At 38.1% G+C, this 26,891-nt stretch overlaps 1 protein-coding gene across 2 annotated transcripts; it reads right to left on the bottom strand.

Annotated features, from left to right (window-relative positions):
* Positions 1–1,379: 1,379 nt before the first annotated feature.
* Positions 1,380–24,999, bottom strand: tmem198aa (transmembrane protein 198aa). 2 transcript variants are annotated; one of them, XM_081367551.1, is made up of 6 exons: positions 24,906–24,999; positions 24,666–24,790; positions 8,971–9,256; positions 6,762–7,337; positions 3,289–3,536; positions 1,380–3,144 (listed from the first exon to the last, which is right to left on the bottom strand). In XM_081367551.1, the coding sequence occupies exons 3-6, from the start codon at positions 9,137–9,139 to the stop codon at positions 2,992–2,994; spliced, it is 1,146 nt and encodes a 381-aa protein (XP_081223677.1). In that variant the 5' UTR covers positions 9,140–9,256; positions 24,666–24,790; positions 24,906–24,999; the 3' UTR covers positions 1,380–2,991. The 2 variants fall into 2 exon arrangements, with proteins under 2 accessions (XP_081223677.1, XP_081223676.1); XM_081367550.1 differs by having other exon boundaries at positions 24,666–24,827.
* Between the last annotated feature and the right edge of the window lie 1,892 nt (positions 25,000–26,891).

The raw sequence follows: 26,891 nt of genomic DNA on the forward strand, positions 1-26,891 counted from the left end.
ATATGGGATAATCATTTGTTAACAAACAAGTATCACAACAACCTTCACACTCTCACCTTACAGTTACCTCACTTTATACTGACAGGCTGAATGCATCATCATAACCTTAATGAGACTCTTTTATTAGCATTAACTATGACCTTTAAAAACCTCCAGGGCTATGTTGTGTTTCAGGCTTACATGTCTGTTTCTGTCAGCGCAAGGAAGGTTTGAAAATAAAAATGAAAAGAGAGGGGAATGCAGCTAAGCTGAGAAAATGATGATATGGAGATATGGATGAATTGATACAATTTATGAATTGATAAATTTTTTTAAGGAACATCCCAGCAATGTTACTTTCAGGTTGAGCCTAACTTTACATTTATATGTATATGTGTGTGTGTGTGTGTGTTTGTGTGTGTGTGTGTGTGTGTGTGTGTATATATATATATACAATTTAATTAGATTGTTTGGTTATATATATATATATATATATATAACCAAACAATCTAATTAAATTTAAGTTTGGTTGTGTACTCTGGCACAAGGGACCACAAATATGTAGACATGAACATGTATGCAGTCTTTTCTTATCTCTGGCTTTAAAAAAATGGTTGTTAGTATTGTTAGTCAATGGATTGAAGATTCTCTGACAAGAAATGTCACATAGAGACCTCAAAAGTATAAAATGGGCTATAATTGGGAGCATATAATCACAGCAAAACTAGCTACAGATAGTGTCTTCTAATCAAGAGAATCTAGACCACCACAGAAAACATGTATTCTGAGCACGCAGTCATAAATGAAAGAGAAGCGTTACCAGCTCAGCCTCTCTGTCTGAGACTCAGTCAACATAAACCAGACTGCCATTTTGCCTTCTAAAAGATGAATGTATCCATTGCAGAAAAGCAAAGAGATATTTAAATGTCATGTTTAAATAATTTACCAGTTAAAACTATCCAAAAGCTGATAAGATGTGAATGTGTATTTCTGTATCTTGGAAAAACTGCAATTCGAGACATCTCAGATTAAATGAGACCAGACAGATGGAATCACCTCTGTAGCTTTTTCCATCAATTTGCAACTAAAATATTAGGATGACAACAGTAATCCATTTTAAAGTGCTTTTTCATTTTCATCTGTGTAAATGAATTCTACCCCGGCAGGGATATGCACATTTATTTCAAAAATGGAAAATTGTGTTTTGCATCACAGAGCTACTTGAGCATGTTTTGTCTTTATTGCTGCCGCATACCCGCCAGTAACTAGTTCACACAATTTAATATGTTTCACCCTATGCCTCAAAGGCATCTGTGTTCTTTGCCATCTATCTGCCATCTTCTTCTTCTTTTTTTAAAACAGCAGTGTGTTAAGAGAAAAATGGACACATACACACATGTACTTGACTTCAGGAGCACAACATTTATGGTTATCAGTACTGTACAAACACATGCTTAGGAATAATAATAATAATGGTCAACATCAATTTAATTACATACAGAGCTCCACTTGAAGTCTTCATCTAATAAATTAGAAATAAATTATTACAAATGACTATCAATGGGACAATTCAAAAAGACAATTCTTCAGCACACAGATGTAACCACTGATTAGAAAGAAAAAAAAAATGAATCAAAGCACTAGCAATAATACAGAATCGGATGTAAGCATATATACATTCAGACAATGTACAATATTTACAAGAGAGCCAAGCTGTCACTTTAAAAGACACGGTAAACAGAGAGGAATTTAAGCCTTTGAGCCCTTTCACTACTTCAGAGTGAGAAAAAAAGATTAGACTTTGACTCTTCATTGCTCCCACAGCCCTGATAAACATAGAGGGGAAACTGAGTGTGAAATCACTCTTCATCCAAATAAGAAAGTAAATCAGAAATTAAGACTTTACTCTCAGACTCACAGTTTGACAAATGCTTTCACCCTCTGCATATACACACTTTGTCTATATCTCTCCTTTTCATACACTCTCAGAAATACACACTCTTTTTCTGAGAAGTCCACCATTGTAAATCTCTTCCAGCCTTCTTAGGCATCTTTCATTAATCCCTTTCAAAACTCTCTCATAGTAGACAAGGACACTTTTAAATCATCCACACAAAACCCACAAAAGTGTTCACAGTTTCATCGTTGGGGCTCCTCTCGATGCCACAGCCCCTGAGATTTAACTGGGAGCAAACCAAATAGTCTCTAGACACTTTTAACTAAGCCTTAAATGGATATAACATGTTGAAAAACGTATTTCAAGAGCAATGGTGGCACTTTCCCCACATGCATTGGCTAACGACAACAAATGCACAAAACATTTCAGTATATGCTTGTGCAATCGGCTCAGATTGAACAGAGATTGTGTTCACCATACACAGTTTGACATAATTTGTGTAGGCCCTGACACAGAGCAGATAAAGCCATTTGAAACAGTTATAAAGAGATAAACACGTCCCTGCCCGTACTGTAAACATAATGTTATCTGAAACATTTTTAAAAGGTCAGAAATAAACAGGAAGTTTATCAACCGAAATCTGTCAACTGGATATACGAATAGTCTTGTCTAGTAGATGTCGTGCATGTTTTATGACAGTTTAGTTGCTTAAAAGTCAAGGCTGTATTTGGTCCCGTAATGGATCTCTTTAGAAATGGTTGCTGTGGTAATGAGACCATTCTTCTCGGACGAAGCGAAACTGCAGCCTAATTATGGGAAGAAGAGCCTCGGAGGAGCAGACACACATACCACAACCATCTTCAGCAATATAAAATGGAGTTAATTGCAAGAGAACTGAGCCCTACATTGTTTTGTAGGTAAACGATCCATTTGCTGCAACTTTTCTGGCATTTTAATTGAAAAAAAAATTAATCATGGGAATACAGCAAATCCATTTGGGTATGAAAATCCCGTCAGCCATTGTGACGGCTGAGGTAACCACATGCTCTAGGTTTGATCCGGCCGCAAAGATCTCGGAATGGTTTGTTCTGTGCAATTTGTGTTCCAGTAGAAGATCAGCCTCTCACTGCGGGGCCTGTATGGGCTGTTAGGGGCACTTGGGAGCCATAGTCATAGTTCAAATCTACAACATGTGAGCCGCCCATAAACTTGCCGTGAGAGTAGACCCTCCTCTCCGTGCGTCTGTCGCGGAAGTTCTGGATGTAACTCTAAAAGAGAAGAGCGAACATGTAACCAATCTCTGATGAATTGAAAAGATGAGCATAGAGATTCATATGTCAGGTTTTGCAGATCTGGTTTCAAGATAATGTGAACTGGCAGATGGATTTGTGGCAAGAGAGACAAACGCTTACCGGAGAAAGCACATCTCCATCGAAGCGGCGAATGGTGTTGGGTTTCCGGCGGTGGGTGGGCTCTGGATGCTGGAGTTTGGGTGGAGGGTTGGGGGGATGAGGGATGGTCTGAGGGGGGTGGTGGTACTTCTGTTGCTGCGGCGGCTGTTTCTGTGGCTTTTTCTTCTTTTTCTTTCCGCACTCCTTTCTCACTTCCTTTTGACGAATTCGCATTAACTGCACTCGTCTCTGCTGGTGATTGATGAAGACTTTGGGAAGAAGAAAAGGGAGGAATTAGGTGTGGGAGAAATGGTCTTATATGGCTTTAGAACATCAGCTCACAACTGCGAAACAGAGGCGTTATTCTACGCTCTGAAGACACTATGCTGTGTGTACTGGCTGGGTTTCTCAAACAGTGGTCCAAAGCCAAGCTGATAAACAAACCGTTGAGTGTTTTGACACATTCTGCTCTGCACAGGGCTAAATCGACATTCTGTTCTCTGTCATTATTAAAAACAGACGGATTATTTCTGCCCATTCAGTCACTCTGTTGTGCCTCAACAGCTTCGTGGCCCATCTGTCAGGGAATTCATGTAATGATCCTTCTCTTTCGCTCTCCCCCTCAGAAAACACTCCTCCCACTCTCGTCTCTATTCTTCTGGCCCTTCCTCATCACGGCCCCCTCCCCCATTCCACCAAACAAGGGCCCAGCTTGTAACCATGGCAACCACCCCAGCGCAGTTCACTGTCTGTTTTCCCAGTGTGCACTTTAATTCAGAATCTCAGCATAACGTTTTGTTTAGCCTTGCACTGACAAGGAAAAGTAAAGTATATGTACTTTTAATGGAGAAATATTCAAGGTCCTGTCGATGTCTGGCGATATCTTACTTCCCTGACTACACACAATTCTGTGTGGTCTCATCAGTCATAGAGAGTGTGACTTCTACCCTTGGACATTTCATGCATACCCTCATGCAGTGCTAAAGATGTTGGTGGTTGCTTTCTACAAGACAGTGATGAAGCAGTTTAAAAGTCCCCATTCATGGATTTCAGGTCAGGCCTTCCCATTGAGTCACTCTGAGACTCTATGGGAGCCTGTATGGAGGGCACAGCTAAGCCAGTCTGATCTCCACAGGATCACTACCACTGGAAGTAATTAACTAGGACATCCATAAATAGATAACCACCAAAAACCTCATAACCCCTAAACTCCCAGGAAACACAAGGGGGGATTTCAGAAAGACACCTTGTTTTAATGAAGTCCATGTAGGGACATCCTCTTAAAGGGATAGATCACTCAAACATCTAAATTCTGTCATCATTTACTCCCCCTCATGTAGTTCCAAACTCATATGGCTTTCTTTCTGCTGCAGAACATAAAATAAGATATTTCGAATGCTTCGGATTCTTCCGTTCATATTATTAAAATCAATCTCCACAACTTTCAAGATCCAAAAAGGACATACTGTAAAGGTAGCATGAAATGAATCCGTAAGACTCGACTGGTATATTCCAAGTTTTCTGGCACCCAGATCGAAATTGAAACCTGTATTCACTTCTTTTGGAGCTTTTGGACCCCACTGAATTTCATAATATAAAAAAAAAAAAAAAACAGTTGGAACTTTTCTAATTGTTCCACTTAAGAAAAAAAAAACATACTTAGTTTGAAACGACATGAGACTGAGAAAATAATGACAGAATATACATTTTTGAGTGAACTCTTTCTTTATAGGAACTAATGGTAATGTTACCGTCACACCAAGGGTGTCCAATCTTGATCCTGAAGGGACACTGTCACTATCCTGCAGAGTTAAGCTTCAATCTAGGCTTGCTGCGATAGTTGGTGTTGCCGGTGTTGAGCCGCAACACCGGTTTAAATCACTTGCCCCTCACTGTCGTTTTGATTGTTCAAAGTAATAAACATAATTTTGTTCAGTTAGAGAACAGACACTACTAGGGATGCATCGATACCACTTTTTCCAGAATGAGTCCAATACTGATACTTTCATTTCCGGTACTTGTCGATACCGATACCTGTATTTTCACTGCATTTGTAATTGTTTTAATATATTGGGTAGAGAAACCATAAGAATATGAATCATATTAGTTTGCTTGAATTGCTTAGCAAATATATATTTACTTCAGTTATTAGGTTAGCGTTTCAAATGTTTAGATACCAGTGATATTGCCTAATACAATTCTCTATTCCAATTTTGATACTATAAAAACTACTAGTCTAATTAGTGTAATTAAAGACAAGTAATTAAAAGACATTAAAGACAAGTAAGCAGTCAGTAATAAAATAAACTGTTTTTAGGTTTTTCAGGTGGGTATAACAGATGTTTTTAGGCACAGAATTGGAATAAAGTAATCAAATGTGAAATAACACTGCATATTCATCACTCTATAAATATAAAAGGATCTTTATAAAGAGAAGTGAGTGATTTCTTTGTCCTTTGTTTGATTAACCTTAAAACAAAGCAGCAGGTTTATTAGACTTCATTTTCTGCGTTTCTCTCCGTCTAGTGTACAGTTGACTACACAAGCTATTCAACGTATACTCCATCGACCATGAGTGCGAATGGACGTTTTTGAAGTGCATCCACTACCTAGTGTAGCGAACAATTTTTTCATGCCCTGTTGTCAGTGCACACACAAAAATCTGTGCTGATGACGTAATTTAGGTCACATTAACTGTCCATGAGCGGAAAGCGGACAAGACAAGTATAATTTTGGCTTAAGCCACAGTTGTGTCCCTTTCACTATATTTGCCACATGCTTGCCAGACTTAGGGCCAATCTCATTTCTCTGTCTTACCCCTTCCCCTTCCCCTACCCCTTTGTCTGCGTCTTCCCCTTGCCCTTCGATACCGAGTGAAGGAGGGTAGGGGGAAGAACGTTTCTCTAAGAAATGAGACACCACTCGATTACTGTTTGCGTCATCTTCCCTTTCCGCTAGCTGGCTGCTACGTCAACAGAGGCGATACGCGTTGACATAAACAAACGAAGATGCCGTCGTCTCGGGTTGTGATATCGATTGCCTGGTCTCCCTTTATCTTTGCACGCTTGTGTGCCATCAGTCAAAGACATTGTTTCATTGTATTTAACGGCGGCGCCGGTGACACCATAAGCAAAACATTAGCAAACGGCAAATAGCGCATAGCTGCTAGCTAGCGGTTCACTAGTGATTCAAAACAAAAACATTACAATTAAAACCGCTTGAACGTTTTATTAAAGGTATCATAAAACACGAGTGTCATTAAACTGCTGAAAATACATACATTTGTGCGACTCACTTCTGAGAAATTCCTACCCCTCTCTTTCAAGTGTGGTCCTCCGCAGACTTCGTTTCAAGGGCTATGTAGCCCTACGCCTTGGCCCTAGCCCTTAGTCAAAATGAGAATTGGGACACCACTTCCCCTCACATGAACGCGCAAAACCGAGGGGAAGGGGTAAGAGTAAGGGGTAAGACAGAGAAATGAGACGCAGCCTTACCTTCTGTGTGTGAATATCCTTCAGCCGTGACCTTCCACTGAATAAGAACACCCAGCAGCGCCAGCACAGGCCAGACTCCCATGACCACCCACGTGAACCAACACACGGGGCGAGGTGGATCCACCTTCACCCTCTCGTAGATATACCGTGTCAAAGCGAAGAGCTCGACAAAATAATCCACAGTCACAGTCACCACAGCTGATCCGAAGACGGCGGTGGAGATGGTGGTGAAACAGCGCTGCCACTGCAAAGTGAGCACAGCAAACAGCATGCCCGAACCCAGCAGCACACCCAGGGGAAGCCACACTGTCCTCGGGTGGTAAAACTCCTCCAGGACCACCAGAGAGGCGAGGGCGACCAGTAAACCCAGGAGAAGTCCAACCATGAAAAGCCCTACGCTGCGGACCAGCATAGTGACCAAACCGCACAACGTGCCAATGCCCAGGCCGATGCCCACGCTGGCCTCCACACTTAGTTGAGTATCCATGACCCTCTCCTTATAGCAGAGCATGAAGATGACGATGGAACCAAACATTAGACCCGTGAGGAACATTACGGCCTTGAAGCATCGGTACCCTACAAGTGAGGGAAGGATAGAGAGAGGGAAGGATAGGGGAGGAGCAGGTGGGAAAGAAAGAGATAGTTTTGGAAGAGAACATAATATTATTATCAGATAATCAATAAGAATAGTACCGTAGTATATATTAGAGCTTGGAAATAAAACAATCTCAAAACAGCATCGTAATGAAATATATGCTGATAACAATGATAATCTGTTGACATTTTTACTCAATATGGATAATTCAAACAGCAGAAATCAACACGAAACTAAGTCAGTCGGTTTTCGGCTTGCACGTCAAAGTACACGTCCATTTCTTACCATAAAGTCAAAGGTTAAGAAAGCTCTGGAAAGCTAATTTGTACCATTTAATTTGAGAAAGGCTATAATCAAATGCACACTGGAACTGAGAAAGTACTATTGTATGCAACTATGCAATTAGTATATTACTATTGTATATTAAAAAGTGCTTTATGTAATTTACTGTAATATTAGTATTATTACATTAAGTAGTAGTTTTTTCATCCTTGTTTTCAGTCATTTTGTGCAGCATCTTACTTTAATGCAATGCTTTGTTGAAAATTAATTGTTACACTTTCATTTGAATAGATTTTAAAAGATGAATTAAATTGTTCAAATTTAACGAATTAATTTAATTATAAATTGTTGATGATAAATTTGTATTAAATAATAAAACAAAACAAAAAAAGAATAGATATCATAGATTACATTAAAAGATAGCTTATTGTGTTGAGTTTGTACTTGTGGAATCCATTTCCTTGACTGTTATTGCTTTAAAATGAATATTGTGATGAATGATATGGAGGAAAAAATATGTTGAGAAATGTTTTTGGCCATATCGCCTATATATTCAACGAGATACAAAACAAGACCGTTGTTGGTCGCTGGACCTATTTTTTTTAGAGATACAGTCAATCATTCCTGAAACAGGTCTACTTCAAATCCCAGGCATAAACAATTTATTCTGAAACATTTAAGTGGGATCACCAGAATTGCATTGAGTAAAGGTGTTTGATGCTCTGTGCCATTAATGTCCATTCCGTTGCTACAGTTACCGTAAAAAAAGTAGCTTTTAAATCGACAGCAGCCTTTCAAAAAGCATTGAGCTTTTCACTGAGAGGTTATCTGCTTTCAAATGATGCAATTAAAAACGGTCGATAATGGCCCAAATTTGCAGCAGAAGGGCAAGAACATTTTAAGTCACATTGGGGCCTGAATGCCACAGAGAGAGGAGAGTCTATATGCTGCTGTTTGTCACAGCTAAGATGTCCTCGATCCTCTCTCTCCTCTCTCTCTCTCTTCTAGCAAGTAATGGGCAGTGAAAGCAAATTTCACAGTCAAGTGAAAGTGATAAAGCTTATCTAATAGAGAGGGACATAGATTTGTCACCCTTGTCTGGTTGTCACATTCAGATGGTTATTATGTGAATTCAATTTGGCTATAACAACCGCAGCTGAAACGATGTTTGTGATAACGAGACAAAAACATACCCATGCATTCAGGTCATGCCAGAATCTGGACTCGTTCTGAGTAATACTTCTTATGTAAATCTGCGTTTCTCCAAATCAGTCTGATCTACTGTCTGCAATCTTCTAAATATAATCAGTTAATTCATCCTTTGCAACCTACCGAAGAAGCAGTAGATGATGCCAAAGAGGCAACACATGGAGCAGACGACAGACGGGACCACCTCATAGCGCCGTTCAATGTCCTCATCACAGTTGAACAGACGCTCTGGACCCCCATCTTGAGAGGGTGGGGAGAGCTTAAAGGCCAGAATCTGGGCAGTGGACGTCATCCTATCAGTGTGCGTAAAAGAGTGTAACGTATCTTTACGGGAGCCGAGGAAACAGGGAAAGTGGGGTCATGTGGAAGGTAGAGGGTGCAGAGAAGGTTCCCATCCACAGCAATTTGCCTGTTCAAAGAGATAAAAAGAAGATGTGCAGATATTAACTCATGAGAGTCAGAGACAGTTTGACTTTACCTGTCAAAATAAACATGGTATAGCCAGATCAAATTTAAACATTCTCTTTGTGACAACAACATCAGACAGTCCAGTGCCAGGCAGCTGTCTGAATCCATTCAACTCTTGCGTCAAGTCATATTTTCACAGCATTTAGTCGTATAGACTCTTTTCACTCATTCAAATATACATTGGCATTGCCTGACATTTTAAAAACTGAAAATTGCTATGGATAAATAACCTCTAGCTTCAACACACTGGCACAAAAGAACCCTCAAAAGCTTATTCAAACTGCCTCAGTACACATAATCAGTGAGGAAAAAAAAAGTATTATAATTCTAATCTAAAACTAAAGAGGGCTTTATATTATCTCAGTGGATGTATGCACTGCTTTAGTTGACAGCAATTTAATTTGCTAGTGTGCACTTCAAAGAAGTATGGTGAGTACGTAACACAAGCCCAAAGGACAGAACAAAATATTAATGTTTTACAAAATATTAATTTAACATTTTCCACAGAACTCCTTCATTTTACATTAAACATCCTAACACAAACCACTACATCTCTTTGTCAATGAGAGAGTTAGCTTGCTTTAAAAAAAAATTACTACAACAAAAGTCTCCATTACACCATTCATGGTCCATTGCTACAATATGGCTGAAGGGGGAAACTGCCTCATTTAATTTAATGTAATGTAAGTTCCCTCTACGATTCAGAAGTTAGGCAATATATTATATCAATTTATTTTTTTATAGGATTCCAGTAGGGTTTAGTGCCTTTTGGGATGGTAATTTAATTGCTGAAGTCTGAATCACAAAGCTAAATTTATATATGTTGGTTCCCTCTGCATTTCGGGCAACCTTTTTGATTCAGACATCAGGAAAATATATTGCAATCCCAAACTGCAACAAACCTTACTGGAATGCAATGAATAAAAGTATACATTTTAAATGAATTTAATACTGATACAGAAATAACCTCTCCACTACTTTCAGAAACATGTCTAATCTCTCTCTAGTCGTGCTTTGATGGTGGTTTGAAATTACATTTTCCAACTTAAAAATCTGTTGAACGCAGGGAAGACAAAAATGATGCCGCTACACATATCTTTGACTTAGACTCTGGGGTAGTCATTAGTCAAATTCAAACTAAAATCTCGCAGATATTTGACATACACTTAAACTTACCCTTTGGCATTTACTTTAGATCTGTCAGAAACAAATAAGCTTCATTAATGAACGTTGACATTTTTTTCATCAGTGACTAAAAAGCTGAACTGAAAAGTCAGGCAGTGCTTTTAATACATTAAGGGTTAGTTCACCCAAAAATGAAAATTACTCATCCTCATGTTGTTCCAACCCCGTAAGACTTTCGTTCATCTTCGGAACACAAATTAAGATCTCACTCCTTCATAGGCTGCTAGTTGATATCTGCTATCCCAGAAAAGTTAGTAAAGACATTGTTAAAATAGTCTGAGTGTCTACAGTGGCTCAACCTTAAGTTTATCAAGCGACAATACGTTTTGTGGTAACTAACCCTTTAATGTAAATGTAAAAGCACCATTTCCAGCAACACCAGTCCTGTTTATTTATATCCTGACGCATATTCAACTCTGTGACAGAATGCTAGAAGTAACCTCATATCGGCAGATTCGGCAATAAAGCTAGAGATTATTATTGCAAGTTGTTTACTACACGCAAGAGAACTTTTGTGTTATGAGAGATTCTCCAGTGGAAATTAATGTTGTTTAGTGCAAGAAATGCTATAGAAAACAAAGCCTTTATATAACTTGAATACCTCACTTCCTGTCTGTTGTCATAACAACAGTGTAATTCTGGGATGCTACAAGTTATACACCAGTTGGCTGAGATGAGGGAGAGCGACCTGCCACCATGGCAACAGCCTGAGAACCAATCAATGTTTAAGCCTGCATTACAGTTTCCCAGTGCTGGTGAGTTATCTCTCCCCTTAAGGAAACCCCTCCCCTTCATCACCCAAGACGTGCAAATAACAACTTGGCCCACTTGGGAAGATATAGGAAGAAAAAGAGAGAAATCAAGGAAAAGTGATCAGAAGACCAAAACAAAACCAGCTTAAGCTGATATCTGTGATTGGGAACCACTAGCTGGTTTCTGCTGGTCCAAACTGGTCCAAGCTGTACTATATGTGTGATGGTAATGTTACTTGATCTAACTCTGTTCTTTTGCTTTCGCAGAAACAAAGTAAACTTTTCTTGCGATTTTCAAATTAAATCCACAAATAATTGTGTGTAGCCTTTGCTTGAAAACATGCTGTTTAAGAATTTAAGAAGAGTAAAATTTGTTTCCTAGCTTTTTTCTAGTACTTTTATTCTTTCAGTAGTTGAACAGTTTGGATGAACCCAGCTACCAGGTTTTTGAAACATGCAGACTGGTCAACCAGCCATTGACTAGCTTTGACCAACTAATGGCTAACCTGGACCAGTTAATAACCAGCTTGGATCACCAAGAAACCAGCTAGTAGTTCAAAACTATCAGCTTAAACTGGATTTTCCAGCAGGGAAAAAGAGAAACAAGGGGGAATTAGATATAGACGATAAGAGAGAGAGAGAGCGAGAGAGAGATGATTTTATTAAGCCATGTTTGCCTTCATCCATGCATGGGTAAACCTGCAGCACAGTTCAGACAGGCTTGTGTTACAACAAGGAAAAAGAAATCGATCTGGACCAACACTCCACAACAACTCTCACCACTCAGGCGAAAAATTCATCACTTGGATGGAGAGACAGAAAAGGATAACTTTATGTGAAATTTCACCACTGGAACAGCCTGAGAAAACCACTTTCAGGTATTACTCAATCTTCATGCAAAGGGCATTATTCAACACAAACAGTCTCTGAAGAAAAGAAGCTGTATTCTTTCCAATCACTAAAAAAACTCAAATCTCTGTTGTTCTCTGTCTACCTTCTGATGGTACCTTCGGTACGTCCCATTGCACTTCAGATCATGGGCAATGAGTAGTTGTCTGCCTCAGGTGTAAATGTCAGTCATGATGTAGAACAAAAGGCTCTATTGAGCTTGTGACTTCACATGAATATTTTACACAGACCGCCAAAAGGCCCGCAGAGAGAATGTCAGCTCGACCTGTGTATATATTATGCACGTGGTATGTACTGTATGTGCCCTGCTCATTAGATGGAAAATGGCAGATCAATGTAAACAGTTGCCCAACTGAACAATAACAGACAATATGATGGGCTTGAGTACAGCCTATAGAGACTGTCTCTGAAACTAACTGCCTTGCTTGAGAGCACAAAGAACGACTTGGGATAAAAAAACAGAATGTGAAAAGCCCAGATCTATGCTACAAACAGACGTGTCACATGTCAGCATCTAGGTTAACTGTAAGCCACTAGGTAACTGGTAATCCTGAAATTGCATCATGCCACTGTGCACATCGGGCAAGATTCACAGATGACAGAATAAGGTAAACACCAATCTAGCTGGAAACAAAATCAATTGTTTATTACATGAGCTGAAAACAAAATGAGCTAAATCATAAGAACAATCCCTTATTTAAAACAGCTACTCTCTCACTAAAAGGGATAGTTCACCCCCCCGAAAAAGGCAATTCTGTCATTTACTCACCTACGTCACTGTTTGACTTATAGATATATAAGATAAGATATTTTGGGAAATGTCTTGGAAGTCAATGCACCAAACATTCTACAAAATATCTTGCGTTCCACAGAAGAAAGTAAGTCAAACCGGTTAAAATAATCAGAATTTTGATTGAACTATGTGTCAATGAAAAAATAGATGAATCTTGATGACAATATATATATGAACACTGAACAAAATTATAAACGTAACACTTTTGTTTTTGCCCCCATTTTTCATGAGCTGAACTCAAAGACTTTTTCTATGTGCACAAAAGGCCCATTTCTCTCAAATATTGTTCACAAATCTGTCTAAATCTGTGTTAGTGCACTTCTCCTTTGCCGAGATAATCCATCCACCTCACAGGTGTGGCATATCAAGATGCTGATTAGACAGCATGATTATTGCACAGGTGTGCCTTAGGCTGGCCACAATAAAAGGCCACTCTAAAATGTGCAGTTTTACTGTATTGGGGGGTCCGGGGAGGTCCAAAAACCAGTCAGTATCTGGTGTGACCACCATTTGCCTTACGCAGTGCAACACATCTCCTTCTCATAGAGTTGATCAGAGTTGACAACATCTTTGGTTCTTACAGAAGCTTAAACGTGCTTTGTAACACAAGAATGAACCTCATTGGTTCTTGCGGAAGCTTAAACGTGCTGCATAATACAAGAATTAACCTCAGTAGTTCTCGCACGTCAAGCGAACATGCACTCATCCGTTTTTCACTCAACTGATGTGTGAGTTGATGAATATTTATATGTGAATAAAAGCCTAAATTAAATCTGTTGAGCGACTGTGTTTCTTCAGCCGCTCAAGTCATATGGATTCATTTTACAATCTCTTTATGAACTTTTTTGAAGCGTCAAAGTGTCAGTTATGTAGCTGTCAATGAAGGGACAGAAAGCTCTCAGAAGTCAAATGGGTTTGGAACGACATGAGGGCGAGTAATTAATGACAGAATTTTCATTTTTGGGTGAACCCTTTAAATACACTTTTCTCAAACTTCTTTGAAAAATCTGTCATTTACTCACCCTCTTGTCTTTCCAAAATTTTATGAATTCATTTCCTAAGCGGAACACCAAATAATATATTTTTAAGAATGTTTTTTTGTCCATATTATGAAAGTCAACAAGACTTAAAACTGAAAAAAGTATCATGAATCCATATCAATTGACTTGCATATTCCAAGTCTTCTGAAGCAAAATGATCACTTTGTATGAAACGTTCCTTTTCTTTTTTTCTTCGGCAATACGACAAAGGCAAATTAATGATTTTCATTTTCAGGCAAACCTGTAGGACTCCTATTTGCATGTGAAATGAATGCAGCGAAGAGCATTGTGGGTTTGCTGTCAGATTCAGTATACATAGTTGACCCTTTCTGACTCTATAACAGCCTCTTTACAAAACATTAAGCTGTGACAGGATCACAAAATAATCTGTGCTTAAATGTGTTGGACTGAAATCACCAAGAATCTCGCTAAAAATAAACATCAGCCACTATTTCTTTAGACTGGAATACATTGGAAGGATACTTTTATCATTAGATACTTTATGTTCTAACTGGAACAATAAAATCTAATGTATTTAGACATAACTGGATCTATCCTTCTTCCTCCTTATTACTTCAAGATGACAAGTGGCCAAGTTGCTGAACAACAAGCAGACGTTGTTGATGTATTCAAGTGTTACTGAATTCATTAGTAAGTTGTGTTGACTTTTGCATTATATGACCTATTTCAAGTAATTCTAAGGTCAATTCTAATCACATTTTCTGTGCTGATTTTAGGGGAAAATCTACAGAATGGAAACACGCCAAAATGTAAAATGTTTGAAAAAGGTCTGAGAGTGCTAGCTCTTAATGGTAGCTGAAAACATAATGAAATTAGCCAAACTATTTCATAAATAAAGGGGCGAGAAATGTGTAGAACTTCGTGAATGAAGGTTGTTTAAACTTGTTCTGTGAGAGCATATTCTCTTGGCCTAGATATCGCTCACATACACATTTATTTCAATCCCACTATGATGACTGAAACACGTCCAAGAGCTGTAGAAAGAAGCCTCAATAATCCTTCCACACACAACACTAAACTCTGAATAACAACATCCCATTCATTTGCTCCCTGCAGAGCACTTGCAGGTGTGGAAGGTGGCATCTGACAGGTAAAATGTACAGCTCCTGCTCCCTGAACAACCACTTACGTCTGGAACGGCAGCGAGAGAGCAGATGCCAGCTGAGAGCTTTGGGCAATGGAGATAAAGTAGCATCCTACTAAATAGTCCATTTCTTATCCCGGTGCAGTCACCATTGTGGAGGTCTCCCTAGCAATGGTTGCCAGGTGAAAGGGACAGACAGTTGTGTAGAGAAATGTGAGAGGCTGAACGGAGGGGTGGGTGAGCGTGCAATGAAAGAGAGGAAGGGTGACGGCGTGTGTCAGTGTGAGATAAAGAGAACCAACACGTATATTTGAGAGAGAAGGATATGTGCGTTTGTGTGTGTGAAAGAGAGAGAAAAGGGAGTAAGAGTCTATGTGTGTGCGGTTGGACTGAGTGATTCAGCGGACAAGGCGATGGCCTGCTAAACCTCGTTAATCTTGTTGAGAGCTTCTGCTCTAAATTCCATTAGCACTGGACCGGCTTTCTCCTTCTGGTGACCTGAATGATGTTAGCAATGTGATGGGTGTTTGTATGCAATGTGTACATGGTCATGTGCAAACCAATGTGTGTGTCTTTCAGTCTGGCATTCTTCATTTGTGTCTCCTGGCTCTCGGCTGACTCGGCTCTAAACAATGACTAACCCTACAGCTGGCCCCACTGTGTGTTACCATTCTGAGTCAGAGATGGATTCAAACACAGCAGCCAGTCAACTCTATGAGCATCATGACTATCATATACATGCATTAAACACAGACCGCACAGATTCTGTGACATATCGTTAAAGGATCATTTACTCACCCTTATTTGTTTCAAACCCAAAAGACTTTTGTTTATCTTCGAAACACAAATACGATTTTTTTTAATTCAACCTAAATATTTGGTCCCTCCAATGAAAGTCCATTGCACCAAAACAGTGACGCCTCAAAAAGTTCATAAAGAGATCGAAAAAGAAATCCACTTGCATTGAGCTCCAAGTTTTCTGAAGAGAAAAGATCGCTTTATATGATAAGCAGATTAGACTTTTATTCACAATACAAACATTGATCAACACACATACATAGAGCACAACAAATATGGTAAACAGAACCTCAATCGTGCTTTCTTGACGCCACGAACCAATGAGGTTTGTAACTCTATTAACAATATTTGATGTTCTCAATAGGGTGATCACTGTTTCTAATATGAATAAAAACCTAAATTAAATCTGATGGGTTTCACTTTATTTTGATGGTCCCTTTAACACATTCTGTTGACAATAAGTAACGTTGCACCTACATGTCTACTAACTCTCATCTCAGTGTTAGTAGAGTATTAGTAGACTGGTAAGGTTAGGGTTAGAATAAGTTAACGTACTTGCAAAGTTACTTATTGTCAGGAGGAGCGTCACGATAAAGAGTTAGCAAATATTAAGATTTAAGATTTACCTAAATCTGTTCATAGTATAAATTAATCGTGTCTCTCCAGAAGACTAGGATAAAAAACGCTTGTTTCACATGGATTTCTTTCTCATGTCTTTATGAAGTTTGAAGCATCAAAGTTTTGATTAAATGGACTTTGAATGGAGGGACAGAAATCTCTCAGACGTCACTAAAAATATTTACATTTGTGGTTTGGAATGACATGAGTGTAAAGGATGATAGAATTTTCATTTTTGTGTGAACTATCCCTTTAATGGTGCTTTTCTCTGTGTTTTTAGGGGGGCACATAGTCACTATGAACTCTAAAGGCAAATTTACAGTATACTGCATCAACAGACACTTCGTCTGGTTTTTCGCCGCCTGCCTTTTGCCGATTGAGCATGTTAAATCAGCGTTTGTCAGGTCATGGAATGTCTGAGCAGCGACGTACTGTAATCTGGCGATTATTTGCATTGGTCTGCGTCTGTCGGTTCGTGAACTGGTTTGGAACAATAAAAGGGTGTGTGAATAATTATCAAAGTTCATTTTTTGGTGAATTATTCCTTTAAGACTGCATTGTTTGTGTGTGTGTGTGTGTGTGTGTGTGTGTGTGTGTGTGTGTGTGTGTCAAACTGATTATGAGCGTGTGATTATGAGTGCAATCATCATTAGCAACATAATCACCACCTTAGAGCCAATGCAACTGCAGACTTCAGATTATAACTGGCCTACTCAATTACACAAGTACACACCAGCCTTGTACTGTTCGAAATGCCATAGAGTGGAAGCGTGGACCACACCAATCCAACATTTTCCCCCAAAAAAACTATTTTTTTTTTTAGATATATATATATGAAGAGTTCAGATGCAAAAGCCTCTAAGTGCCATCTGAAATTTTCTTCTATAATGATAATTTTTATCAAGCTTGTATATTTAAGTTCAGTAATTTCACTTAAATGTCAATTCATAATTTTCATTGCCATTTAAGTGAAATTACTAAACTTAAATATACGAGCTTCATAAAAATGATCATTCTAGAAGAAAATTTCAGGTGGCACTTAGAGGCTTTTGCATCTGAACTCTTTATATATATATACTGTAGCTTCAGCTTGGGGATAGTATAGCACTCTATGCTCTTGGCACACAGTCAAGCTGGGAGGCCCCTTTCACTGACAAGACAAAGGGTTTCTTATGGTTTGTGATAAAAGCTAGGGACTTCAAAGAGTACATAGCAAGAAAAGTCAAAAGAAAACAAAGAAGCATTGGTATTTCACACTTCTGCTCTGCCAATTCATCATCATCTGTTGTTCATTATTTTCATTGTTTCATTAGGGGTCCCTTTTCCTGTGATTGCTCTTGATTGTGCTGTGGGTGGATCTGTAATCAATGGGCTTTGGGCACAATCGGTCGTTAGCATGTAAATCTGAGCAAACAAATGAAGTGAGTACATAATGTAATTACGCCGGAGCCGTGGCTTCACATTACATTTGTCCTAATACACATGTGGGGCAAGCATATTCTTATGCACACACACATACAAACAAAACGAGCTTTCAAAAGGGCTGGGTGACCTCTGCCACTGACTTTGTGTCCAAATCAAATGCTTTGGTGATTTTCCCAGGCTGCTCTTAGGGATGATACAGAGCATCTATTGAGCTATTCTTGGCTTGGCTCTGAACAGAGTCTCTAACAGTCCACTGGAGCAGAAGTGGATAGAGTAAAGACAAGCCTGAGGGAAGAGAGTGTGCTATCCGCCATGTAAAAAATCTAGAAAATAGGAATAAATAGAAAAGAAAGCAGGAACTTTAGGGGGAAAAAAGAACAATTTAATGAGAGCTATATGGAGGAAATACATTAAGTGCAGCATTCACCCTTGCAGCCCCCCCAAAAAAACCTTCAAAAAAATATATACTAAGCAGAAATAAAAAGGTTTTGCTGCGCATGATAAGAACGGCCCTGTTTGAGTGTTAAAATCACGTTCTTTTTGCCAAATCCCGCTTATAAAAACCTCTGAGCTTCTAAGGCTAAAATTGGCACAGATGGGTGTTATAGAAGAAAAATAGAAGAATTAGAAGAAATCAATGGGGAAAATTAAATTTAGAAATTAAAATTGCAGTGTTCGTTATAAATTATTTATCTGTGCACATCATTATTCTTCCAACACCATAAAGCCTACTATTTGATACGCACATTTTTAAGGCCTCTAGATTATATCAATATGATCAAAACTTCCTTATCTTATATACTTTTTAGCAAGTAAAAGGCCTTTTAGGATAATTCGAAAAACATCTCCTTCAGGTCGTGGTCTTGGTCTCCTGATTTTCATTGAACAACTTTAATATAGTTTGTAATATTTTGATGAACACTAACTGGACTGATGCGACTTAGGTTTCCTTAATTATCCATAATTTTTTTACTGTTAAAAACAATTCATTGATTTACATTAAAAGCTATCCTCTTTCTTTTTGCCCATATACTGTAAGCATCAGTAATTAGCATAAAAGTGTGTTTTTTTCCCTCTTTGAGCAAATCTCAAATCAATTTTCATATTTAAAAAATATGTATAGTCGTAAACAAAAACATAACAGATAAACAAGTGTAATCACAATAATTCATTGCAAAAATGTCAAAAGCGGTACCAAAAGAATTATATAATATAATTTATATTGTGTTTTTGGTGTATTTTATGTCAGTCACAGCATTATACTGTGAAAACGCCCTTTCACCCAAAAATGAAAATTATGTCATCATTTACTCACCCTCATGTTGTTCCAACCCTTTATGACTTTCTGTCTTCTGCTGAACACAAAATAAGATATTTTGAAGGGTGTTGGTAACCAGATAGTTGACGGTAGCCGTTGACTTCCATTGTATTTTTTCTCTCAAAATTTATATTTTTGGGTGAACTATCTCTTTAATGTCACGATTTTATAAATAAGGATTTGTACATGTACACTTGTACAGTTCACACGCAAATAATTTACGTTTTAGTGCCGTCAATACATCAGTATTGTGCGTTTCAGTGTCTATGGGAACGTAAGTAAATGTACGCGTGGTAGAACCACACTTTTACGTTAAAAAAAACAACAACAAATACTCATGAAATCACGTTGGGCTAAAGGTTCAATAAACTTTTCTGTTTGAAACAAACAGCATTCTGAAATTATTTAATCTGCCAGGCTTAACGGTTAAATGAATGCGCCATCATAATCTTTAATCTAAGTAACTTCCTTTCCTGTCAATCACATGAGATCGCAAACCACAATCAATTGCCGATGGACAAAATCAAATCATGCCCTATATTTTTTCTTGTTCAAGAAGCCCATACATCACAATCCATTTCATGCTGATTTTAATGATACAACGGAAGAGGAATTAGCCTCTTTTGTCACTATTTTATTCTAGCCTTTATTACAACTGATTCAACCAACACCAAAGCCAAATCCAGCAACATCTTCAACATATAAATGCACATTTCTCTTCTCTTCTCTGATTCCTTGGAAACCACTGGTGATTTTATCTGGGGATGAGAGACGAAGATCTAAATAGGCTTTTCCCAGATTAAAGCGTTCTTCCTCGGCCAAGTCCAACATGACGACTACAAATCAACACCAGAGTCTACAAGCAAACATTAGCTTAACCGTAATCTGTTGCTTAACCATCTGCTGACCCATTAAGAAGCTTTGAATTTGACTCCAACTGAAAAATGAAGTTTTCAGAAAAATGATGCATCATAAATGCATCTGAAGGGAATTCATGAAAGGCGGGATAAAATGATAAAATTACTCCAGTTTAAGCTCACTAGCTCATTCAAAAATCTTTTTTGTCCTTTTTTTTTTTCCACTTGAGAACATTGTGAAGCCAAACAAAGATAGTCACTCATCTCTCACATCCACAGCAAATAACACAGGGTGTTGCACTAATTTAAACCATAAATCTCATAGCATGGCAGAGGATCAGTAGAAAGATGTATAATATGCACAGGGGAGTATTTTGCCTGCTCTTATATCACTACATGACTCACCAAACATCTGCTCTAATGTATCATATGGAGCACACGCTTATAGATGCATTCAAAGCCTTTTAAAAGCCAAGGATGTATAAAAGATGAGTGATGTGCCTATGAGACAATTACAATCTGCCAGCATTCTTTCCCACGCACAAAGACATGTTGCTTGCAGAAGGTAGAAAAATGGATCGGAGACAAATAGGAGATAAGAATGGAAAGCGATGATCGGTGCAAGAACAGCTCGAACAAAAGAGACAGTGAATGTAATTACAGGACAAAAGGATTACAGACAAACTGCATGAAAATACACTCTATAAATGAAGGTTATTTATTGGCAATGATGGTTCCATGAAGAACCTTTAACATCCATGGAACCTTTCCATTGCACTAAAGGTTCTTTATCCTGGAAAAAGGGTTCTTTAGATGTTTAAAATGTTTTTCTCACTAAGAGAAAAAAAATTTCTTTTAAGAACTGTTCACTTAAAGGAGAACTCCGGTCAATTGTAACATTGAGCTCATTTTTTTGTAAATTTGGAGTGCTGTCAATACAGAGAAGGACGACAAAAATCGGTGTTGCCTACACCGTGTTATCCTCTTTTTAAAATTTGCACCCTGTTGACTTCAATGGGGCAAGTTTTAAACCAGCTTTTAGCCTCTTAACATCCTTGATGTGTCATTACAAGTGCACAGCCAATGTGAGTGATTCCTTCAGAGTGATCACGGGTGAATCTGACTGCAGTAGATGTGAACGATATTAATAAAAATGATGTTATTTAAGCCAGCGCAAATACCTGTATTTACATCCTGTTTTCGGTCGAAGTCCATAGTAATCGATTGTCGAGTTCACACGCATAGGTTTAGTACCTATGATCAGGGCTTGAATTTCGGTGCGGGATTGCGGGTATTGCGCATATTTTTTATCATTCCCGCAGGTCTCCCATTTATAATGCGGGAAATTCCCGCAAACATTGATTCACTTTAGCATGTAGGTTCAGGTTGTATTAGTAAATTAATCCACGCAGATGGAAAATCAAATCAGTCATTTTAAAACTGTCTGCGAGACGCAATTTCACAAACAGCGTGAGTGATTCAGCGGCGCTGCGTCTTCTATCTCGCGTCTCTCAAAATGGGTTGCACAATGCAATCGTTAAGCGCGCAGCAGGCGGCGGAAATACACGCTCGCGTTTCGGGAGTCGATCGGGCCAGCATTGCATCACGAGTAACTAAAGTTTACCATTTGCACGTCTTTTCAAGTCTCACCAGTTTAAACAGTCACGCGATTTTAAACTCTTCGGTACTTGCGCGCTGTCTGAGAGATGCTTTTTTCTCTGCACACATACATAGAGTAAAGCAGCCTCACAAACAGCTCGCGGGTAACAAAAGTTATTTTTCGTGGATTATAAATCGCTTTAACAGTCAAAAACATAAGAAAATGATGTCAATTTCGGTCTTGGAGAGTATCCTCTAATCTAAACACAGTCGGTTATGTCTTAAATAAGCATAAATCGCACGTGACCGTATAATGAAAACAGGATCCGTGCACTACCTCTTAAAGGGACAGCAGCCATATGTGTCTGTCATTAATTTGTTTGTCAAAACAACAAAACATAGCTTTCATTTTAAGGAATCAGGATTAATAGCGTATGAATTTAATTTAGTCAGGACTAAAATACTACCCAGTGTTATTTTACATTTGATTAGGCTACTTTATTCAGTCTCTGTAGTATTTCTGAATAGCCTACTAGTTTTAGACCTAAGCAAAAACTTTTCTCTTTATTTCTCTTTATTGATATCTTTATTCTATTGTATTTATTTGTGCTACTTTTTTCAATTTAATTCAAAGATTGAAATCAAGCTTCCTTGAGTTGTGTAAATTCTTAAGAACAAAATGACCCCATTGTAAAAATGCAATGAGTAGGCTAAGCATACATTTAGGCGAGATAAATGTAATTAAAAAAAAGTCTAAACTCCCCCCTCAAATTAAAAATTCCCCCCCATAAGAATCACCTAAGGGGGGATTTCCCCCCCATTTTCCAAAATGAAATTCAGGCCCTGCCTATGATCACGCGCGTGAACTCGACAATCGACTACTTTGGACTTCGACCGAAAACAGGATGTAAACACAGGTATTTGCGCTGGCTTAAATAACATCATTTTTATACATATCTTTCACATCTACTGCAGTCAGATTCACTCGTGATCACTCTGAAGGAATCTTCAGTCTCTACAACTTCACTCTCTACACTCTTTTTCCACCCCACCCATTATGTTAACCTCTCTTTTTGTGCATTGTTTCACACAGCTGTGCTTTATGTCTGAACATTTATATTGTATTGGGAATCCTTGAGGACATCTCTTCTCCCATTCTCCCCAAAACAGAAATCTGCCAAATAAAACGTTACATAACACTCATTTACATTCACTGCTAAATAAAATGGCGAAGGACTAACTTTGAAACAATTTTCATTTAGAAATTGCTAGCAAATTTCATAAATTACAAAGAAACAACAAGAGGAGACTCAAACTGTATGGTGTCAGAAAAAAAAAATCATGACTGTTCTGGAGAGTCTAATCAGGTACGGGATCCAAGCTTGGTATGGTAACCTCTCTATACAATTAAAAAAACAGACTTTCTTACATTGGCCAGACTGCGATTAAAATAGTGGAGTTGAAAGACAAACAGGATACTGGCTGATCCTTCTCACATCCTACATCCTGAGTATGTGCTTCTGCATTCAGGAAGAAGATACAGAGTGCCCATATGTCGACCCAACTGAACTGGTTTAAAAACTCTTTTGTGCCTGCCTCCATTAGAATCTGAAATGGCAAGGATAAAGGCCTATGATTGTCTCTGGTTAGCACTGATTATTTAACATTTATTCTTATTTACTGTTGGTTATTGTTATTTATTGCTGGTTTTATTGCAGCAAATAATAGTGTCCTTTTTAGCTATGCAATATGACCCATATTTTTTGCTCCCCTGTTTGGACTGTTTATGTGAGACGCATGCGATTTACTTATTGTGTGATTTGAAAATGGAGCATACACTAAGCCCAAGGAAAATTTCCCTAAGGGGACAATAAAGTATATCGTATCGTAAGGTCTCGTAAGTAACACATTGAATTAAGCGTGACATTTTGCAGTAGAAACACTGAAATAGTATTTTCTTGTAAAACGTATACTTCAGTAATCTTCTTTGTTTTATTTGTTTTTTAGAGTGTAGAGATGGAAAGCAATCTAATACCAAGAGGATGCAAATTGTTTCAATACTCTTATTTAAATATGTTCCAATCTAAATATTGGTGAAATAAGCAGAAATAGATTAGGACTGGGGGGAAAGGGTAAGGCTTGAAGGTTTTCAACACTACACACCAAAGTGTCTAAACCAACAGCCTTTTCTTAAAGTCATATCAACAATGCAAGCACTGTGTGACATATTAAAGTTGTATAATCCTCTCCAGTGTAACGTATTGTGAATTGTCTATCTAGAAATATTTTACTGGTAAAGTGTACAGAATCACTGTACAGTGCCGCCATAACAAAACAATAAGCGAGTTCTGTCGTGAGACACACGTGACTTGTTCCATAGATTAATCCCGCTTGTTTTCACGGCGGATACATTAATAAGTGTTTGTGAAAAACGTTTCTCCACAACCAAGCACTAAAGCAGAGCATATTGTGATTGCAGCTTGTTGCTGCTCCCATGACACAGTACTCGGCTGTTATGTACACTATAGGAGAAAAACAACACCATATGGGATAATGTACATATACAGCGCGAGAAACAAAAGAACACACACAATGGACTGAACAATGGCTCAACGGCAACGACTCCGCTGCCAATTTTTTTTCCTTTTTATCGCGTAGATGAAAATGGCAGAAAACATCTTTGGGAAAATATTCTTAAAAGCATTTATCTCTTGCACTGCATTTTAACAACGTAACTCTGTCCACCGTATTCAAACGCATTGTGGACAAAGGACTGGGCAAACCCTCCAACAGCTACAGTGTTTAGCATTACCAGCAATACTCTTGAAAAAAAAAAAACTTGAATCATAATTATTTTTTACCGATATATTAAGGTTCGCAAACTTGATTACAATAACAGCGTAAAATATGAATAACAAAGGACGTATGGGGAAAAATAACACAAAACTTACCGTTATTGTGACAGCTCGAGATCAATGGGTTTAATTGCTTACACAAACCGCGGACAACTCAGTTTTAGCATCCTTTGTGGCGAAGGTTTTTCCCATTCCGAAGCATTCAGAATCCGGTTTGTGATCTAGTAATACAACTGGTGTGTCACGACGATGTAAAGCCTATAGTATGGAACTGGGTCACATAATTTGTTTAAACAAGTCCAGATGCTTTCAAACTGATTCGGGATCATGACAAACCTGCCTTTTTAGTATCCCTCCGGATTTCCTTTCTTTCTAGTGTAGGCTATATCTGATGGCACTCAGTGTTTTCATTTTGATTCACATGCTCCGTGTCTTTTTGGAGTGTACCATTCGCTTAAGAGTGGGGGAGGTCGGAGCACAAAGGGGCACTCAGTGAATTAAGCCAAAGTATTGTGCACCCCATTCAGTATGTTAAGTTTTTTTTTTTTTTTTTTTTTGATCTACTATAAATTTTGGGTGTGTGAAATTGTATTGTAAACAATGTCACTGTGGCAATGCAAATGCAAACACAGAACTTTATCGTAATGTAAACAACCGTTGTGACAACAAGCTGAAAAGGCTAAAAAATGCTATTTGCAGTTTGGGGTTGTCAATTGTCACAACGTTTATGTTTCCTCTGTTGCAACTCCACTGTTCTGCCAAAGTCACATCCTGTAGCGAGTATCGCCATGGCCTCCTCTCCTTTATAAGTCTCAGAAGAAAAAAAAAAACATTTTTTTTTTGCTAATGTCCCCATAAAGTTATGAAACTGTTATTTCTAAAAGGTCTCTAAATATTCAAAACGTCCAGTTTTTTTTTTTTTTTTTTTTTTTTTTTTTTTAAGAACATTCCATTGTATAATCTTGCAAACATTACGGGAACGTTACGACCATCCAACAAAAATATTTTTTGAGAACATCTTTAAAGACCATAATCCTGACCGAACGTTATGCCAAAGTTCTGACAAATACCATTTGATCTGGCTAAAACAGTCTTATGTGGTTTATAGATGTGTAAGTATTTGTTTAATTTCCATGTCAGAGAAATGAGATGAGTAAATAAAGATGTAAACAATTTTGCACTTTTAAACAATTTCAACTTAATTATTAAATAGGCTAATTTTAGGCATTGCAATATGACCGGATTCACGAAACATTCTTAAAAATAAAAAACTTCTTTATTGCTATTTTCTTCTGAATATTGTTCTTATGTTTTTCTCACCATTGTTCTTAAGACAATTTAGGTTAGGCCAGGATACTTGCCAACCTGTCTTATCCCCAAAGGGTTGGCCTATATGACTTTTAAAGAAAAAAGTGTTGTTGTTTTTTTAATCAAGTTTTTATTTGTAATGTTGTTTATATGTCTGTTGTGTTTTTAATATGCTTTAAGACAAACCATGGGCAAATTCATAAGTCAACACCATTGCTGAGAATTTTCTGCAGTGAAAAAAAGACACTCAAAAAAACGCTGTCTGTGTTTCTTACGTCACAAACTACCTTGTAACCAATCACATAAATTTGCGGGCGGGCTTTAGCATATCATTACTATGCTCTGAAGCAGTGGAGTCTCTATACATTTAGCAATACAGTGGGTGAATTATGCATATGATGTATTACCATTTTATGATGAACTAAATGCTTCTACACTGACGTCTGAGTTGTTCAAAGCGTTTCTAATGATGTTGATTGTTAGAAGGCATTAAGGCAGCTGTTTGACTCTGAGAATGGTGAATGGGAAGTTGGGAACATAGTTTGCGTAACATTAGCAACACATTATTTCCTGTTTGATAACATAGTCAAGCAAAAGGCTAATCATATTAATTACTGTTATGTGTCCGACGTTGTAGAGAGCCACACATGACACATCGACTTGTATTCAAGCCTTTATAATTCACTCTTCCACTTCTTCTTCTGAATCAGTTTCTGGTTTGAACACATAGTATGGCTAAATTAAACCAGTATGTCCACTGCACCGTGCAGCGTTTACTATACAGTAAAGTTGACAGATGGGACCAGGTGTTCTGAGCTGGTGTGAGTGAGTGGAGGCGGGGCTAATTTGCATTTCAATTCCCCTAAAAGGGTGTAGAGTTACATTCAAGCTATTAATTAATAAATGAATCAATTTCAGAAAAAAAAAAAAAAAGTTTAAATATGTAATTTTGGTGACCAAAGATGAGTTTCTTGTAGATAAGCAAGGAGAGAAGTTTGGGCTAGTCTGTGTCCT

This window comes from Scardinius erythrophthalmus (assembly GCF_964197995.2).
Source record: "Scardinius erythrophthalmus genome assembly, chromosome: 6".
Lineage (NCBI taxonomy): Eukaryota > Metazoa > Chordata > Actinopteri > Cypriniformes > Leuciscidae > Scardinius > Scardinius erythrophthalmus.

What these genes read in the sequence shown, in the direction of transcription:
- tmem198aa (XM_081367551.1), bottom strand. Translation starts at nt 9,139, where the DNA reads ATGACGTCCACTGCCCAGATTCTGGCCTTTAAGCTCTCCCCACCCTCT. An exon ending in AGGATATTCACACACAGAAG is followed by an intron (nt 3,537 to 6,761) that starts GTAAGGCTGCGT and finishes TTCTTCCCAAAG; the next exon opens with TCTTCATCAATCACCAGCAG. An exon ending in ATGGAGATGTGCTTTCTCCG is followed by an intron (nt 3,145 to 3,288) that starts GTAAGCGTTTGT and finishes CTTCTCTTTTAG; the next exon opens with AGTTACATCCAGAACTTCCG.